Consider the following 19,806-nt stretch of genomic DNA (forward strand, 5'->3'; position numbering starts at 1 on the left):
AAAAGAAAACTGACTAATATTGGTTGAATAATAAAATAAAACAATCAGTTTGTGGTAATGTTTTAATAATTATGTCTGGCACCCATTACAATAGACATTGGTTCTGAATTGTCATGTGCCACATGCCGCCATGCTTTATTCCAGGTTCAAGATTTTTTGTTCAAAAAGAAATCGTAGTTTGACTTAGAACTATCTAATCTAATAATTCTTTGAGATATGGTTGGCACCAAATAACAAAAAAATTTAAGAAATACAAAAGAAAAGAGATGTCCATTAGAACAGATGCAGGGTATGAAAGGGTTCAATCAGTTTATATTAGAAATACACCACAGAACATGCTTGCTATAAAGCATTTCCAAACCTTGCCACTGAGAAATGCTTTGTTTGATTTAAATAAAAATATAAAAATAACAATCAAGGTATAATTTGTTTTCTTCTATTCTGTCCAAAATTATTTTTTCCAAGGTCATGGGTTTAATTCCCAGGAAACACATAAACTTATAAAACTTATAAAACTCTGTACAAAAGCGTTTGCTAAATGCATAAATGTAATGCAAAATGTTACACTATTAACTTATCTGTAAACTAGGACAATAGGGATAATTTAAAATTCAGTTTACAATTTTTATTTTTATTTGATGAAATTATACAGTTCTCTACAATATTCAACAGATAAAATCCAACCTTTGAAGTCTGAAGTGGTTTCAATACACACCAAAAAAACAAAAACATTTAAGCCACACCTACCAGTGATGCCTAGTTTGTAGAGCTCACGAAACCTCTGGTTAAAGGCCTCTCCAGGTACATAGTCGCCCAGACCAATGGTGGAAAGTGAGATAAAGCAGAAGTAGAAAGATTCCAGAAAGTTCCAGTTCTCTTCGAGGGTAGAGAAGATGGCGGCCGGGATGAGGAAGAAGCAGGAGACTGCCACGATGGCCAGCAGGGTCGCATGAACGAGGGCCACCAGGGGTTTAGACAGACCCCAGTGAGTGTGCACATAAATAATTGGCCGCCATGTGCTGAAAACCATGATCCTTTGTACCACAGCCGTGAGGAAGAGGAGGGTGAAGGGGATGCCGATCACAGAGTAAATGATGCAGAATGCCTTACCACCATCAGAGAGAGGGGCAGTGTGGCCATATCCTGTGAAATACAAGATAATAGAAATGTTTAATTACTGCATATTAAACGATCATTAAACTTCAAGGTATAGTTCACTCTAAAATTAATAATCGGTCATAGTTTATACACATAGTTTATGTTATTCCAAACTGGCATTACTTACTTTCCTCTGCAAAGATGTTAACAGTATGGCAGCCTCAGCCACAAATAATTTTTAATGTATATTTTTTACATATGATGAAAGTGAATGGTGACTGAGGCTGTCATTCTGCCTAACATCTCATTTTCTATTCCAAGTAATAGGGGTTACATGATGACACAATTTAAATTTTTGGGCATACTATCCCTTCACATAACATACAAATTTAGAGAGTTTCTTTCATGAGATACTATCTTACACCAGGATGCGTTCATTGCATTCTCTTCACTTAAAAACAAAAAACAAACAGTGGCTGTTGTTGCCAGACACAGATTAACACCAGATTGAGACCAGTCCTGGATTATCAGGGAAAAATTCAATCATTTTGTCCAGTTCTGCAATTTAATTTCTGTTTGTGTATCTCCACAACACACTGAAATATATGGATGATGTTGCTCTTATTTCTGCTCACAAAATGGAGAATCACATCTTTCTCATGTTATGGAGATAAACATTCAATAATAATTATTTAATTATTTAATAAGTGCGAAACTTCAGATATTGTTGACTTTTGTGTGACAAATTGCTTCTGTTGCTCAAGTCGCTTTGGATAAATGCCTCTGCTAAATGACTAAATGTAAACAATCAGGCTAGTTTGCAGGGTCATTTTAGATGCACCGTGCCTCTGATACAATTTTGCTAAACGTCTTGCCCTGCAGACTCAAGTAATTTAAAAAGAAATGTAGGACACAAATGCCACATATTGACACATGTTTATACCTGGTATTAGGATGTGTCTTGGGTGATCCGATCACATGTGTTTAGACAAGACACATAGCTGTTTACACCTGGTCGCTTAAATGCTTAAAATGTGACCACTTGTATTCAGATTTCGAGGAGAGGGTCTCTGATTTCATGACGACATACACCAATCACTATGTCACTGTGTTACTGCTTGATAATAAACCGCAAAAAAAGTCATAAAAGAGAAAGAAAGTGCAAACAAAACCGGCGCGCTGTTTCTTCCAGATGCAGTTGAAATTCAATCTTGGCACAAACGCAACATTTTGAGCAGAATTATCAGTTGTTATTGTGGAGTACCTATTTTAACCTAAGCTTCAGATGTGTGTGTGTGCTTGTCATCTGTGTCCCTGCATGTTGACATCAAGAAGATCTGTGAAGTTCTCGTGCTTGTGTATGCATTCGCTTTTTCAAACTTTTCGTTCTGACGGTCATTTCCTTTTAAAACCACTCTTATCAGGGAAAGTTTAAACACTTTTTTTAGCGTAGTGGTTGATCAACAGGTAAAGGGTAATGCATCGATGCTGTCCAGGATGCATTCGGGACGGATCAGTATTTACACCTCAAATGCGATGTGGTCACATCTTTTGACTACCTTCAAATTTATTTTTAGTGATCCGATCACAAAATGTTTTAGACCCCGTTTACTCCTGTACGCCTATTTATTGCTGACCACTTGTGATCGGATCACCCAAAATGCATATTAATACAAGATGTAAATGGGGTCTTTGAAAAGCAAAACTCTTTACATGCATTTTTAGTGTGATGTGAATAAAATGTTTAGGAGCATTTGCTAAGGCAAGTATCACTATTACTGTTGCTCATATATTTCCACTTACAATGGAAAGACTTTTACAACTTTGTTGCCATGACAACATAACACTGTAATCCCTAAAATGACCATAAAAAATAGGATTTGAACAACTTCACAGCTCAAATACACTCACTGAGCAATTTATTAGGATCACTATGGTCCTAATAAAGTGCCTGACGTGGTCTTCTGCTGTTGTAGCCCATCCGACTCAAGGTTCGACATGTTGTGCATTCTGAGATGCTATTCTGCTCACTACAGTTGTACAGACTGGTTATCTGAGTTACCGTTACCTTTCTGTCAGCTTGAACCAATCTGGCCTTTCTCCGTTGACCTCATCAACAAGGCATTTCCATCAGCAGAACAGCCACTCTGCAACTGACGATTATATTGATAATTGACTTATCTAACGACTGTTTTATTAGTATTATTATTCGACTATACGGGCGATTATTGCAACGATTAATCATTAGCACTTAACTGACTATTCAGCTTGTGCCTCGACTTAAAGGTTGTATTAAACGTGCTTACTAACAATAAAAGAGGTCAAAATCATCTTTTAAAAATACCTCTAAATGACATTTACTGAATTAAAGGGGGGAAAATACTTGGATTTTTGTTTAATTCATAAAAAAATTCACTGCAAAAATCCTATTGTTATCAAGTGTTTTTTTTTTTTATCTTGTTTTCCATTTAAAAATATTTAAACAAGAAACATTTAATTCAGAAGTAACATATGAGATATTTAGACTTGCTTTCGGAGAACGTATCTTGAATATATGTGTATTTGTATTTAAGTGCATTTTTTCACATGTTCATACTTCTGCCAGTGCAGTAAAGTCAACATATACTTATATTCAAGATACATTTTCTGAAAACAAGTCTAAATATTTATATGTTGCTTCTCAGGTAAATGTATCTTGTTTTAAGGATTTTTAGATATTTAATATTTAAATATTTTAAAATATTATATTCAACATTCTCCGATAACAATTTTTTCTTCTACAGTATAGCTCCTAAAGTAAATGCATGTAAGGAATTTTAGATATATTGGAAAACAAACCAAAAATGACAAATCAAACCAATTTTTTTGCATTGTATAATGGGCTAAGACTACACTCTCTCACCTTTTTGTTCACTTGATTTCAATCCATCTTTAACTCACAAAAAACAAACTCTCTCGTCTTAATAGAACTGCGTATCACCAATTTTCTTCACGATAAGAAAGACACCGTGACACATATATTATGATTCTCTACATCACGAGCAATCACAATAGTTTGAGATGAGCAAATTCTGCGAAGAACTGATCACCGGCGATCAGCGGCAGGTGCATGCCGGTTAGAAACCTATCCGATTCAATGAAGCTGTCAGCTGAGGACATGTGAGGCATCTATTTCTCAAACTAGAGACTCTGATGTACTTATCCGCTTGTCTAGTTGTACATCTGGCCTTCCACATCTCTTTCTGTCCTTGTTAGAGTCAGTTGTCCTTTGTCTTTGAAGACCGTAGTGTACACCTTTGTATGAAATCTTCAGTTTTTTGGCAATTTCAAGCATTGTATAGCCTTCATTCCTCAAAACAATGAGTGACTGACGAGTTTCTAGAGAAGCTGTTTCTTTTTTTGCCATTTTTGGCCTAATATTGACCTTAAGACATGCCAGTCAACTGCATACTGTGGCAACTCAAACAAACACAAAGACAATGTTAAGCTTCATTTAACGCACCAAATAGCTTTCAGCTGTGTTTGATATAATGGCAAGTGATTTTGTAGTACCAAATTAGCAATTTAGCATGATTACTCAAGGATAAGGTGTTGGAGTGATGGCTGCTGGAAATGGGGCCTGTCTAGATTTGATCATAAATGACTTTTTTCAAAGTGATGGTGCTGTTTTTTTAATCAGTAATGTCCTGACTATACTTTGTGATCAGTTGAATGCCATTTTGGTGAATTGGCCACCAGTGTATATCATAAGCTTCAAAGTGAAAAATACTTGTGCAAGATGGGAACTATTTCTTCTAATGCTCGTTCAAACAAGAAGGAGCAGTGCCATGCTGAGGTAATGATAGAAAAATAGAGAAACTTTTTCTGGAGTAAATTCACACTAAATAAAAACATATCTAAAGATGACATTTATTATAATGTGTTTGTGTGACGTTTGTTACAAGTTTATTTAAATTAAAAGTTGTTAGAACTTTGATAATGTCCTGAAAGTTTTGTTAATAAATAATAATTATAAACTAAAATTATCCATGGTTTCACTTAAGTAATATTGTAGTAACCATGACTGTAATAACCATGGCTGTAGTAACCATGTTTTTTTGGTGGAAACCATGGTTTTACTACAGTAATATTGTAGTAGTAACCATGGTTAATTTTGGTTTAACTAACTATGGTTTAACTAAATACCATGGTTAAACTATGGCTACTGTAGTAAAACCATGGTTCATTTTTGTAAAAGTAAACAAAGCAGAAGTTTAATAATTTTTTGTTTAGGTACATAAATGTAAAAAAAAAAAAAAAAAAAAATTTGAATAATAATAATATATTAAATTACCCATTTTATCCCAAGAAATCGCAAAAAAATCAGTTTAATAGAGGTATCAGTATTGGTATCGGTATTGACGATATTGGACTTGATATTATTGGTGTCAGATTGAAAAAAAAAAAGTGGTACCACCCATCCCTAGCGTGAACTGCAAGCACGATGGGAAATGAATTGCTGACGACACAGCTTAATGCTCATTGGCTTCAACAACTGTTATGTTTTGTTCTCTTTTAAAATATTATCTATAATATCATGTTTTTAAGTGTATAAATTATATGTGAATATTCCCAGCACTATGACAATTTCTGTATGGGATATGTGATTGGTATCATATTTCTGAAATATCTCAAATACATGTCTTTATTCAATTTAAAATGGATGGAAAGACACGTCTTATGGGGGGAATTAAATAACAGATACTTTGAGTGTCTTGTTCATCATATTTATTTTCATTTAAAAGCAACAGAATTTAAATTACATCCATTTATTAACAACCAAGCACTTGAACATGAATCACGCGATATCTGCCTTTGATCTCGTAGCGGCGGATCCACTATGAGTTGACAGCTCTTATTTCACTCCTCCCCTGACAGCACCCGTCTACTCTCGTCTACTTTCAAGGCGAGGCACTTGGCATCTCAAATAAGCCTGTTTTCTCATCGCTTGACACGCCCACATCCTGTCACCAACGTTTGCTGTCGCTCTTGTCGCCGGAAGTCGCCAGCTCTCATTGAAAATGAATAGTCTCCTGTCGCTTGCAGCAACAAAATCACTGACAGTGCGAACGGGGCTTTAGACGCTCTGACAGGCAAGTTTTGCTAAAGTGGAATGCCAGGTAAGGCTGACGTCACAACGGCACTACTTCTGTATTTACTTATTTTGTATTTTTTTATTATAATACTTTGTGATCTACATCACCTTAATCTGTTTGGAAAGTTTGGAGTGCGTCTGGACTGTGTGCTGTTGTTTCTTCCTCAATCAAGCGCGAGCTGAAGTGCTGCTCTTCTGCGTCATCATTAGGGTTTCAAATTAGCTCATGTTGTGTTAAATGAGATCAAACGACTATTCAACAATGAAACTTTTGTCTAAATTTTTTTATTGTTGACGTTGTCGACAATGTTGACGAATTGTTTCAGCCCTACCGCTCACTGGATGTTTTTTGTTTTTGGCACCATTCTGAGTAAACTCTAGAGACTGTTGTGTGTGAAAATCCCAGGAGATCAGCAGTTACAGAAATACTCAAACCAGCCCATCTGGCACCAACAGTCATGCCTCGGTCGAAATCACTGCGATCACATTTTTTCTCCATTCTGATGGTTGATATGAACATTAACTGAAGCTCCTGACCCGTATCTGATGATTTTTGCATTATGGTGGTGCCACATGATTGGCTGATTTGTTAATCGCATGCATAAGTAGTTGTACAGGTCTTCCTAATAAAGTGCTCAGTGAGTGTAATACAAGTTTTAACAGAAGAATTCATGTAAGTGCTTTTGTAAAATGATAAGCTTCACATTTCTGCCTTAACAAACCTCTAAAAATTGGCCCCATTCACTTCCATTGGGGTGGTGGGGGGGGGGGGTTCTCCCCTTTTTGGAATGCCCAATTCCCAATGCGCTCTAAGTCCTCGTGCTGGCATAGTGACTTGCCTCAATCCAGGTGGTGGAGGACGAATCTCAGTTGCCTCTGCGTCTGAGACAGTCAATCAACGCATTTTATCACATGGCTTGTTGAGTGCATTACCGCAGAGACCTAGCGCGTGTGGAAGCTTCACGCTATTCTCCGTAGCATCCACGCACTACTCACCACGCGCCCCACCGAGAGCGAGAACCACATTATAGGGACCACGAGGAGGTTAATCCAAAGTGACTCTACCCACTCTAGCAACCGGACCAATTGGTTGCTTAGGAAGCCTGACTGGAGTCTCTCAGCACACCCTGGATTCGAACTTGCTACTGAGCTACCCAGGCTCCCCGGCTTCTTTTAAAAAAAATAATTTTTTTTAAGAAAAGTATAAATAATTTTTTGTGGTAATCAACATTATTTCACAAATGCAGTTGATTGAGCTTAACTTGTAATAACCAGGAATATTCATTTAAACTGGATGTGTTAACATTTAGGTAAATTGCTATTAATAAATTGACTTTACCTTTCTTGTTCACCAATATTCTCTTCAAACTGTTTCAAGATTAACAATCAAAATATCTAATACAGTGGTGTGACATTGCAAAAATACCATAGCAACATCAAACAGCAGTCTCCTTAACACATGACACAGAAAATCTAAAATAAACTCTTAAAGCTCTACTGATCTGTGTTCAAATGTTTATAGACATTCTTCATGAAGTAATTCACCTCATCTGCTAGTACAGAAATATTTGTGATTAGAACCCGGTATAAATCCTGTGAACCCCCCCCCCCCATACTTTGCACAGTATGTAGATAAATGCACCTGCTATTCTTTCACTTTTGACATAGTGAGAAACATGAGAAGAAAAGCCCCTCCCTGCACTTGTACCGAATGAGGGGAAAAAAGTGTGGTTACTGCAAAGGCCTCATTCCCTTTTCTATCTCCCTCCCACATGCTCAAAGTTCTCTGCTTGACAGAAAGAAGATCTGGTGCAACATACATACAATAAATGCAGAGGGGTGTACAAGGGTCTTACGTGACACTAGATATTACATGTTGACGGTTTAAAAGATAAGATTGCAAATACTTCTTTCCTGGTAAATCAAGTCTGTAGTTTTACTTATAAGGGTAATTATGGAAGATAGAAATACATACTGTATGATTTTCTTTTCTGCAATACTGAATTTGAATGTAGCAGGATATGCTGGGGCATGAACTGACAGTTGTAGATGAAAAGAAGAGGGAGGTGACTTATTTTAAAATGTAATGTCTCGGAAATAGTAGGCATCTGCTTTCAAAGAACTTACACTGGAAGTAGAAATCTATGTTTGAGCTTCCTCATATGTGAACATGCAGGCCTATATCTCTAAATTGTTAAGGTCTGTTATAAAATTGCATGTCATTTGAGAATAGGATACCTGTAAGGTAACAACACTGCTGTGTTAAACCAGGTGTTAAATGACACAGATGGAACAGCTTCCTAAAGAGAATAAAGAAAAGGAGAAAAACAAGAACAACAAGAACAAAAGGAGAGGAACTTCTCTATGACTGGCAAGTAAAGGGACAGTTCCAGCTAAAACGAAATTTGACATCGCTTAATTTCGAACACATATGACATTCTTACTTCTGTGTAACACAAAAGAAGTTACTTAAAGCTTTAGGATCCGTTTTTGGTACGATCCACTTGAAACCGACAACGCAAAAGACAGGTGTAAACAGGGTCAAATAAATTTGTCCACTTTATGCACATTCCAAGGTGGTTGAAAATGCATGTGACCACACTGGGCTTGTAGTGTAATGTCCAAGCTGTCCTTTTCCATACATTGAAAGTGAATGGTGACCACAGCTATCAAGCAAGATTTTTAATTTCAAGGCAAGGTTTTCAGGGAATAATAGCAAAAAATTGTGTCCATTACTCACACAAAGTTATCACATGGCTTCAGAAGACATATGGACAACTTTTAAGATAATTTTATGGCGCTTTTTGAGGCTTGACAGCCCCCGGTCACCATTCACTTTCATAGTGTGGAAAAGAGCAACTTGAAAGCGTGCTCCATAGAACAACGTCAGTCATATAGGTTTGGCATTAGGGGAGTAACAGTTTATCGTGGCATGATGCATCACGGTTAAAAAATGTATCGATGTACATTGTGGAGATGGGACGGTTTTAATTTAAATTTTTTTTATTATTTTAGCGTCTGTTCTATCCAATACATGCAACGTCCTATGTCTACGTAAGGCAGGCATACAAATGGAAATCGCTTCATTGGACACAAGGAGCTCAAAAATGCGACTGCACACCAGCCACCACAGGTGTCGTACGATGAGTTCGGCTGAAAGTGAAACCAGCAGAGGAAAAAGACGCGCCTTTTCAGCGCGAGGAATCGATTGTCCGTTTGAAGCGCGAGACTGATCTGCTCTGACAGCACGAGAGAAAATGAAAGTTTACAGAGGTTTAATGAGTGCCATATTAATCTATTATATGCTGAATATTATGTCTAATAATGCTATGGGGTAATATAATCCTAATGTCAAATGTCATGTCTGATTTGATTTAATCAGTAAAGTATTATTTTACTGGAAGCATGCACTTCCATTAAATATGTATTTATGAAAATAATATTTATGTAATCAGAGACAATATTATTTTAGAAAAATACGATTTTAATTTAAAATGTTTTAAATCTAACAGGCATAGATTTCGGTAGGAATGATAGGGTCATGACCCTACCAACTTTCAAAAAAACTGGTGTCCCATCCAACATTTGGGCAATTTTACCTAAAAACAAAAATACTTTAAAGGTGCAGTATGTAAGATTCAGAAACCCTTGTTATTAATGTCACCTGTGGCCTTTAAGTGAACTGCAGCTGCCTGTTACTCGTGATCGCGTGCACACACTCTATAGGGACTCTAAAGAGACTGAATGTGATTCAGTTGACAGATGAGGTAGCATAATTAAAATGACAAAGTTATGATTGTTTTACTACAAACTTTGAGACTGTATATTATATTTGACTCTCCAGTGCTGGAACAGGGCTAAAACAAAGTGTGGATATAGGTCTGACTATGCAAGACTAGTTTGAAGTAATCACTTTTCTTTGCATGATACATTGACTGCATTTATACAATAGCCTATGTTGGCGTTAGCTAGCTAGCCAGATTTATCAATAGCTGTTAGCTAAATTTGGTGGATGATGACAGTATCTGTTTATAAAATAGACTGTACATTATAAATATGTTGACAATTCAGTATTGATGTGATTCCATCACAACTGTCATTTTGATATATCGATGCGCTGTTGTTTTATAATAATAGAGTCTATATATTTTCTGTATAACCAAGTTATGTTACACTAATGAATGGGTCTTTTTGCATTATCTTGAACATTGTCTAGCATTCATTTCATGTGTTATTGTAGTTTACCTTGCTGAATAATTACAGATTAACATTGACATTAACCTGACTTTTAGTATAAAGAGAAGATTGTTGAAATTATTTGAAAGTTACGAAGCAAGGTAGCTTGCAATTCATCAGCGTTAGCAGGCAAGATCAAGTTAGCTAAAATGACACAGATCAATCCTTATGGCACTATATTTCACGTGCTTTGCAGTTATGTAAGCTTACCTGTCCAATAAGAAGAACGCCAATTCAGGGTCGGTTTTGATCCCCAAAACCGAACGAAGGTCCCTCCAGTAATCAAATTTCCTGCCGATGTTCACTCTAGTTTTCGCCCAACCACGATCACGTTCCCGCTTAGCTAGATGGGATTCAGTAATGTTTTTTTTTTTTTTTTTTTTTTTTGGCTTACTCTGAGTTTGTGTAGGAGTCTGTTTTGTGTTTGGAGCCGGCCGTTGGCTGGATTCCATCTCTAAGATAATGTTACCTAGTGTTGCAGACTGTCTGTTGACAGGAAACACTGAGGCAAGGCTCTCGGGAGCGCGCATAAACGTCACATCCTTTGGATTTTCCCGGCAAAAGTGACCCACTCCCTTCGCATGAAAATCAGTCTACAGGCTTTAATAGGCAACCTAAGGCAATCTAATAGCTCATTTTTTAAGTTGCGTTACAAGCCGTTCACACATTGGCAAAAAAAAAGGTGAATATTACATGAAATATTTTACATATTGCAACTTTAACTTTATCATATGTTTTATTTTCATTTTTAATTACTATAAAAGTTTCTCAGTTTCATTATTCACATGTAAAATATTGTCCAGCCGCTTTGGAAGCAGCGTATAAACGGCATTGTCACGTGTCACCTGTTAATTTTCTCAGTCGTTTGTGATTACTGGATTACATTTTTTTTAAATCATTTATTGAAAGGGCGAATTTCCATTTGTATCTTATGTCTAACATTTAAAAATAATAGATTTAACTAAGCATACTTTTCATGTACAAATGTTTTCTGTCCAAGCAAAAAAAAAAAAAAAATCCTGGGTTTTGGATCCGGAATCCAATGAATCCAATGGATTCTGCTTTTACGGCCGGTAAGCGACTTCTTTAGGAAGACAACTTTGAATTTGAATGACTGTCTAGGTGATGGGGTGGATTAGAAGTGCAGGATTTTAAGATGCCAGTATATCTGCACAGATAACTGATTTGGGATGGCAAAATAAGAAAAGATTATGTGGGAAAGCAGAAAGTGGGGAAAAAATGTAAAGTGGCATCAATGCTCCATTCTCTCCATAATTTGTCTAATATGCAAAGTCATTTTGCACATGTAGCTTTTAAATTTAGCCCACCCTCGGTATAGATTTCCATTTGTTGCTGGATAATACATTTTACAGAATGTCACTTTATGTCCATTGGATATCACTGACTTTTTGATGTAGATCTACTTGAAGACAACTGAATTTGATTTTGACACATTATAGGTTTATTGCATAACATCATCTATGCATAATCCAACAAGTTTCGATATTGATTCTTAAATCCCAAGATCGATCTTTCATTCTATGTGCCAACTCTCTATAATGCAAGTAAATCACTCACATGTGCAAACAAATATCACATAACAATATCTATGATTAGATCCCACTCACCAGTGATTGAGTAGTATAGTGGAAAAGTTATTAGCACAGAGCTTCTTTCACTGCGTGTTGAGAGTAAAAGTTTGGATTATCTTGTTCTGCGTGTCCAAAGACAAGATCCACGGATCAATATGTCATTGAATAAAGTCTCTTTTAATACTCTTTCTGTTCTTTTACAGTTAGTTGTTGATTAAAAACAACAAAAAAAAAAAGAAACATGTAACTCTAATCAGACATGGGTGCATTTTGTTCTTGTTATTTGCGCTTACTTGCTAATGCCGCTATTCTTAAAGAAACGGTACAGATTAACTATGTGTTCAACATATCAATATAAATTATTCAAGTAAACAATAAAAATGTAACATATACATACATACACACACACACACACACACATATATATATATATATATATATATATATATATATATATATATATATATATATATATAAAACATAATACTGTATATGATATTTCAAGACATTAATTGATGGAATAGACAGAATTTGAAAAATGTTCAAAAGCTAAAATGTGACCAATATGATGAAAATTTATTGATAAAATTTATATTTTCAAATTGAACCTAGAAGGGTTTCCTAGAAGGTTCCTTTATAATTAAGAGTATTAGCTGAGAGAAAAATTCTACTATATGTAAGCAAAATTGATATTTTCACAGAAATGTACCCATATGAATCGATATCGGAATCGAATCGGGAAATCTTTATCAATACCCAGCCCTAGAACATATAACATTTTTCCTTCATATTGTGCAGCCCTATGTCAGTTCTAAACCTGTTTACTCTTCAGAGAAAAAAAAGAGAGAAATGGTCAAATGAGATTTGTTATATGAGAAAATGATGTTATTTTGACAATATTACCAGACTAACCTTCTCACATTTCCTTAATACCCACATTTGAATATTATCCTCCTTGCAAATGTCCCTACCAACTTTAAACCAAACCTACGCCCTTGTTTGGATGACAGAACTGTTATTTATCAGTGAACTATCTCTTTAAAGTAAACATTTAGTAAAAAAAAGACAAATAAGATGCCTGTATTGAGGCCTTGGCATTTAAATATTGGTCATTGCAAATATTCTACAGAACCATCCAATTATGGATCATATTTGAGTCTCAGAGATGCCACATGAACATTTATTTGAGTTCATGCTTTTATTTAGGCAATCACTCACCTGTGGTGGATAAAACAGTGCTGGCAAAGAACAGAGAGGAGGTGAAGTCCCAGTTCCAGCTGGCCGAGGCATTTTTGAGGATGGACACTCCATAGTTGCTAGCCTCCAGCGCTTTGGCCAGGAACACCTCCAGCCGCTCCTCGGACAGACATTCGTGCTCCTGGAGGAACTGCCGTTTGATCCCTCGGAGCTGCTGGCGCAAGAGATCTTCATACGGCAGCTCCACCGAGGAGAACACCACCGCTCCGAATACGAGGTACAGAATGTACCCGAGCACCAGAAACAAGAAATACCATGCCGATCTGTTGCCCTGGATCAAGCGCACGCACGAATTACTGGTGAGGGATTGAAGCATCTTCAGTGTTCCGATTAGATCAAATAATGACGATTACAGGCTTGTGTCGATAAGATGCGTTGATGATGTCCTTGATTACACGGGTTGATCCGAATGCACCATTAGAGAGCACAGCGCGTTCCCAATCTCCCAGTGATGCGACAATGCAGATCTTTATTTCATATCTATCCTCTCCCACATGTACAGTAAAGGCTCTTTTGCTTTCAGACTGCGTGGACTGGTGGATGATGTGGCGGCGGAGATCGAGTTCAGAGAGAACCGTGGGACGTGACGTCACTCACTCACTCACGCCCACCAGGTAACAGTCAAATGAGAAAAGGGCATCAAATGACGAATGACGACTTTAACATCATCGTAAAAAATAAAATAAAATAGGATAAAAACGATGTACATTGTAATATGTGGTTTCTGAGTGAATAGACACAAACACTTAATCAAGCTCAAATATATAATCCAGTGTATTCAAATATATTCAGTATATGTTGTTCACTTTTAAACAGCCAAAATGTATTTAGTATTAGTAAGACTAAACTGAGAAAGAAATCACAGTATGATCACTGTGACCTCTCATTTCATCATTCAGTTTAAACTTTAACCCTGAGAGGTAATAAAGATATTTAGGCTTACTGATAACTTCCTCTAAATGGTCACATTTCAGGAATATGGCCTACATTTTCTACATACATTACTGTCATTTTCATTCCTTTACATGGCTTTGTTTCCTTCTAGATGCATGCCTGCAGACATAATACAGACACAAGAGATACTGTTTCCATGGTAACAGCCTGTGCAAAGTTGGCCAGTTGGTTGAATCTGATAGGCCAATTGGGGAAAAAGGTCCCCTCCTCATGTACATTTCCTCTAAAAAAAAAGAGGGTTGGACGAAAAAGCAGAATCATTGAAGAATCATAAAAAAAGGTTTTACTTGGGAGTAACTAAGTCACAGTTACATATGCATTTGCAAAGGGGTTGTGTTAAATGGGTCAAGGCAAAAAAAAAAAAAAAAGTCTCAAAAGTAATGACAGAATGTGTCAAACTTAGACAGCGCCCCAGCACAGAGTGATTTAGAGTGATTGCAGGTTAAAGTTCACAGGTTAAAGTTCACCAAAAGGGATTGGCAGACACTTTACAGGAAAGTTGCTAAATTGCTCAAAACTCACCACAGGATTGAAACATATGCTCTTTGACTCATTCATCTCAACAAGAACTGTTTTTCGTGGGCTTCCGAAATCTAGAAATCTACAGCAGGGCTGCAGTTAGAAAGCCATTTTTACCTAAGGCCAACACACAGAGATGTTCAGTATAACCTGGAGTAGCAGCGCAAATCTGAGCAATGGAAAATAGTGATATGATCGGATAATGAGTCATCTATAACCCTGTTTCCAACATGAATTTGAATGGGGTTTGTTTGCTTTCAAACACATTTGTTACAGTTATCAGTCTGGTTCACTGAGATTATCTTCATCAGAAAGACCATGCTGGTTGGCCACATTTACCAGTTGGTCCACCTGCTAAACCAGCCCCATGCAGACCAGTATTAAGTACCAGCATAAATTGGTCTTTTCAGCAGTGTAGTTTGCTTTGCTGTTTTTATTCACTTTTCGTTAGTTCTCATCATTACTTACCCTCATGCCATCTAAGATGTGTGTGACTATTCTTTTTGGAAAAAGAATATCTCAGCTCTATTGGTCCTTTCAATGTAAGTGAATGGAGACCAAACCTTTGAAGCTCCAAAAAGCAGATAAAGTCAGCATAAATATAATCCATCAGACTCCAGTGGTTTAATCCATGTCTTCTGAAGTGATGCAATCACTTTGGGTATGAAACAGATCAATATTTAAGTCCTTTTTTACTAAAAATCTGAAAGTCACATGTGGTGTCTGTTTAGTTTCATGTTCACAACTGAAAGTGAAAGTGGATATTCAGAGTAAAAAAGGACCAAAATATTGATCTGTTTCTCACCCACAGCTATCATGTCACTTCTAAACATATGGATTTAACCACTGGAGTATTATGGATTACTTTATACTGCTTTTACCTGCTTTTTGGACCTTCAGATTTCTGGTCACCATTCACTTGCAATGAAAGGACCACCAGAGATTAGATATTTTTATTTTTGGGTTAGCTATCCCTTTAACTTTGTTTAATTAGTCCATTGAATAATTTGATCTTTAGACTTTATATTTACATTCAAATAACTAAGAGAGAGAGAGAGAGAGAGAGAGAGAGAGAGAGAGAGAGAGAGAGAGAGAGAGAGAGAGGACACATGTCCATCAAAACTGATGGTGCCTCAAACTCAAGAAGATCTCTTTTGAAATTATTAGAGAAACACAAAAGAGTAGATTATAGTCTGCACAGAATGTTCTGAGATGGTGTGTTATGTCAAGATTCAGCTTTGGGACTATGAGCCTCTCAAGGAGGGAAATTGGATATGTGTGATGTAGGAAAATAATTATGTCAACAAATGAGACATATGGGAGATATATGTCCCTGTAGAGTTTCTGGTTTTGCAGAAGTTTTGATGCTTTTAATTTAGCCCCCTCTGTACTGTTTTTGGAACAGAGTTTCTCATAAATACAGTCTGCTTCAAACTGCATTATAGTAAATGTGTAAAAATATCAGCATAGAAAAATAGCGCCACTTAGTGGGAAATACGTGATTGATCATTCGTTGGTATCTAATGTTTGTACCACCCAAAACAAATATGAATGCCATAACTTGACTTTACAAATAAATTTGGCAATCATACATTTTTAGAAACCCAATTAGACGAAAGACATATTTTTAAGGAATTAAAGGGAAATTAATTTGTATTTGATACATAATAAAAAGTTATTTAAGAAATAATTTTTAAGATATTAACAAGGTTACAAGAGATATTTCAGTTCAGTGTTTTCTCAAAAATATTCTAACTATAGCTATAGGCTATATGTTTTCAGAAAGAAACACAAATATGTTGTATTTAAACAATTTTGTATTTAAACACAAAAAACACAGTTGTATCTGAAACATACATTCCTGGACATGTATTTTGATACGTACTCATTAGCCTTTCATCACATACTGTATAAAAATCACCACTGCTGAAATTCACTGTGGTTTCTTACTGTCAGTAATATCCAGCAATGGCAGATCACTTATTCCTAAAATAACCTGTAAACTGTAATCAGCCATTGTCAAGCTGTTATTGTATATTATTGTAATCCATTCTGCTTCATACACTTAACCCTATTGTTTCTACTTTCAGTTCCAATAATCTTTTTTATTTATTTATACCAGGCAGTGTATAAATGTGGTGACTGGTCATCACTGTTGGAAATATGCTATCATATTGAATTAAAAAAAAAAAAAAAAAAAAAAAGTCATTTTCACTAATTTTGCATGTAGGTAGAATTTATTTTGAAAATAAAATCAAAATAGCAAACTTTTGAACTTTTGACACAATTTTAGACCTCTTCCTAATTAAATCTATTGGTATTTTGTGGGAAAGATGGTTTCTGTTGACAAAATCATCTTGGACAACATTCAAAACTGGCACTTTTAGGTAGGAATCTGGTAAATAAACATAGCCATACATATTACTTTCATTTAGATTATGATCATGTAGGCTCTAAGAAAATGAATTCTTTTGAACTTTAGTGAAATTCAAATGGTCATTTGAATGCATTTGCTGAACAATTTCAAACTTAAATTTAAAACACAGTAATGTAAATGTCTTTGATGTGGTGTCATAATGAAGCAGGAATTCTTGCTCTACTGGAATGAACATGTTTGACATGCATATAGTTTTATTGTGAATGTCCATGCTGTAAAAACGAAAGTCAATGTGTTTGACTAACAAAGTCAGAATTATTACAGAATTATTTACGAAGCAAACAAAAGAATAACAGTAAAGCTTTTAAAAAAACTGCAATAAAATCCTTTTTTGACCCATGGAATAAAACGTTTTTCATTGTTCATAACTATTATGTGTGACTCTTGTTTATTCTTGGCAGTTAAATGATTATTTTTTGCACACACTTTGACTAGTGTAGGCTTTCTAGTCTACATGTGTCTTCCACACGACACTCACCTAATCAATCTCTAGCACGGATCATTGAGTTTCCTGAACTCTGAGAGTTTCTTTCAAACACATTAACTTCCTGCTGCTTTCTTTCTATGTCGTTCCCTTAATCTTGATCAGGAGACATAAACTGACTTTCAAAAACCTATGCAGTTCTTGTCAGGATCAGTCTGTGTTCTTAGGCGCAGCTTCATGCCATTAGTATGAATAGCTGCCCCTCCATCTTTCATCACATCCATTCTTTTGTGCTGTCTATCTCGACAATTGGTCTTCCTGCAAGGTTTATATAGTTCTGTTCTCTGTAACTACTGATGTTCCTGATAATTCAGTAACACTTTTAGTATACGTCTAACAATGGAAAATCACTAACATCCATTTTACACATAATATATTATTAATCTAATAAAGATATAAACACACATATACTGTAGTTACAGAATCCAGAGGATTTTTGATAATGATTTAAAGTAACACTCCATAATATATTTCATTGACAAATATGACATAATAAAACAGATAAGCAGTTCATGTACATTCAAATACGTTTCCTTGTAATTTCTAACTTTTCTGTTGTCGTGAACATCACGTGATCTGTGTTAAACACTATGTAATACAAATGATTATAAAAAATGAAAAACATATCGGTAACACTTTACAACAATACATTTGTTAACATTAGTTAACAATATTAATTAAAATGAACTAACAATGAACAATAATTTTAAACCACTTATTAATCTTGGTTAATGTTAATAGCAACATACACTAATACATTTTTAAAATGTTATATGTGTTGATATACATTAGTTAATACATTATTAAATAACTTAAAATAACAATAAACAATTGTGTTTTTAAAAATTAACATAAGATAAAAAATGTATATTGCTCATTGTTAGTTCATTATACCTAATGCATTTACTAATGCTAACAAATGTAACTATATTGTAAAGTGTTACCAACATATCTTTACAGTTTAAAATAATAAAGTGACTCTTATCTGAAATTAACTTTCATCATTATTATAACTTTTTATTTAATATTATTTAGGGATGTACTGATGTTTTGGCCACCGATATTTATCGGCCAATTATTGAGCAAATTAAATCCATCAGCATATTGGTAATAAGCATGAAAACGTTGATATGAAAAACGATGGTTTATTTATAATTAATTAGTAATACACTTTGTAAAAACTCTGTGAATTCAAATGCACAATCCAGAAATAATAATAGCCACAATAAAGGGTTGGCGCTCCTAAGAACATGTCATATTCCGTCTCCTTCTCACGTTTATATGGAAAAAACACCTTAAATGGACAAACAGCTGTGAAAGTGCACTTACAAATAGGCTACACGATGACGGAAACCATCCAAAACGCTTTGAAACCAGTAGACTTTGACTTCTGAGATGTATGATATCCATTAATGCAGCATGACTGATTAAATGAAGACTGAAATTGCAATATGGCTTTGTGCGATTACTAATCCTTAAAAGGCTGCATTTTAAACTGCAAAAACAGAAGTGCAAAAATGTTTTAGAAGTACAAAATAACTTTTTTTTTTTCATATCAAATTATCAAGTTATAATATTTAGTATAGATTTTTTTTAACATTTTGGACAGTCATGTGTTCAACAGATCAGTGGAATCAATGTTCAATGGACATTATTTATTGTTAGAACAGTGCAAAAGCTTTTGTACCTCTTCGTACATTTTTAAGCATTTCTAAGTAAAACAGTGATCTGATGACAAAATAAGCTAAGTAACAAAATATCAGTATAGATATTGTTACCTGCCTATAGGTTTTTGTTAAAATCATATCGGAATAAAAAATTCATATCGGTGCATCTCTAATATTATTTTATTATTTCATTAAACTTTATGCAAAGCACTTAACAAAAGCACTTAACACATAGTTTAAAATATATTCTTTACATGTTCTCAATAAATGTTTATTATTAATAATAATTCAATGTTTTAACAACAACAAAAGCAGCAATAATAACAATAATAATAATAATAAATATCAATCGTTCACCCATGTGCCCTAGAAGAAAATAATAATAATAATTAAAACAAATAAATAAATAATAAAAAAGATTTGCCACA

The 19,806-nt window shown here is 35.1% G+C and overlaps 1 protein-coding gene across 1 annotated transcript in view; it reads right to left on the reverse strand.

The window, feature by feature from the left end:
* The window catches only part of LOC127412378 (potassium channel subfamily K member 1-like), a 33,930-nt gene extending 20,054 nt beyond the window's left edge, over positions 1–13,876 (reverse strand). The window contains exons 1-2 of the mRNA XM_051648683.1: positions 13,279–13,876; positions 748–1,143 (exon numbers count right to left, since the gene is read on the reverse strand). Coding sequence (XP_051504643.1) covers positions 748–1,143; positions 13,279–13,633 — 751 coding nt within the window. The 5' untranslated portion in view covers positions 13,634–13,876. The remainder of the gene's footprint in view (positions 1–747; positions 1,144–13,278) is intronic.
* Positions 13,877–19,806: the final 5,930 nt, after the last annotated feature.

Source organism: Myxocyprinus asiaticus, chromosome 21 (genome assembly GCF_019703515.2).
Source record: "Myxocyprinus asiaticus isolate MX2 ecotype Aquarium Trade chromosome 21, UBuf_Myxa_2, whole genome shotgun sequence".
Classification (NCBI taxonomy): domain Eukaryota; kingdom Metazoa; phylum Chordata; class Actinopteri; order Cypriniformes; family Catostomidae; genus Myxocyprinus; species Myxocyprinus asiaticus.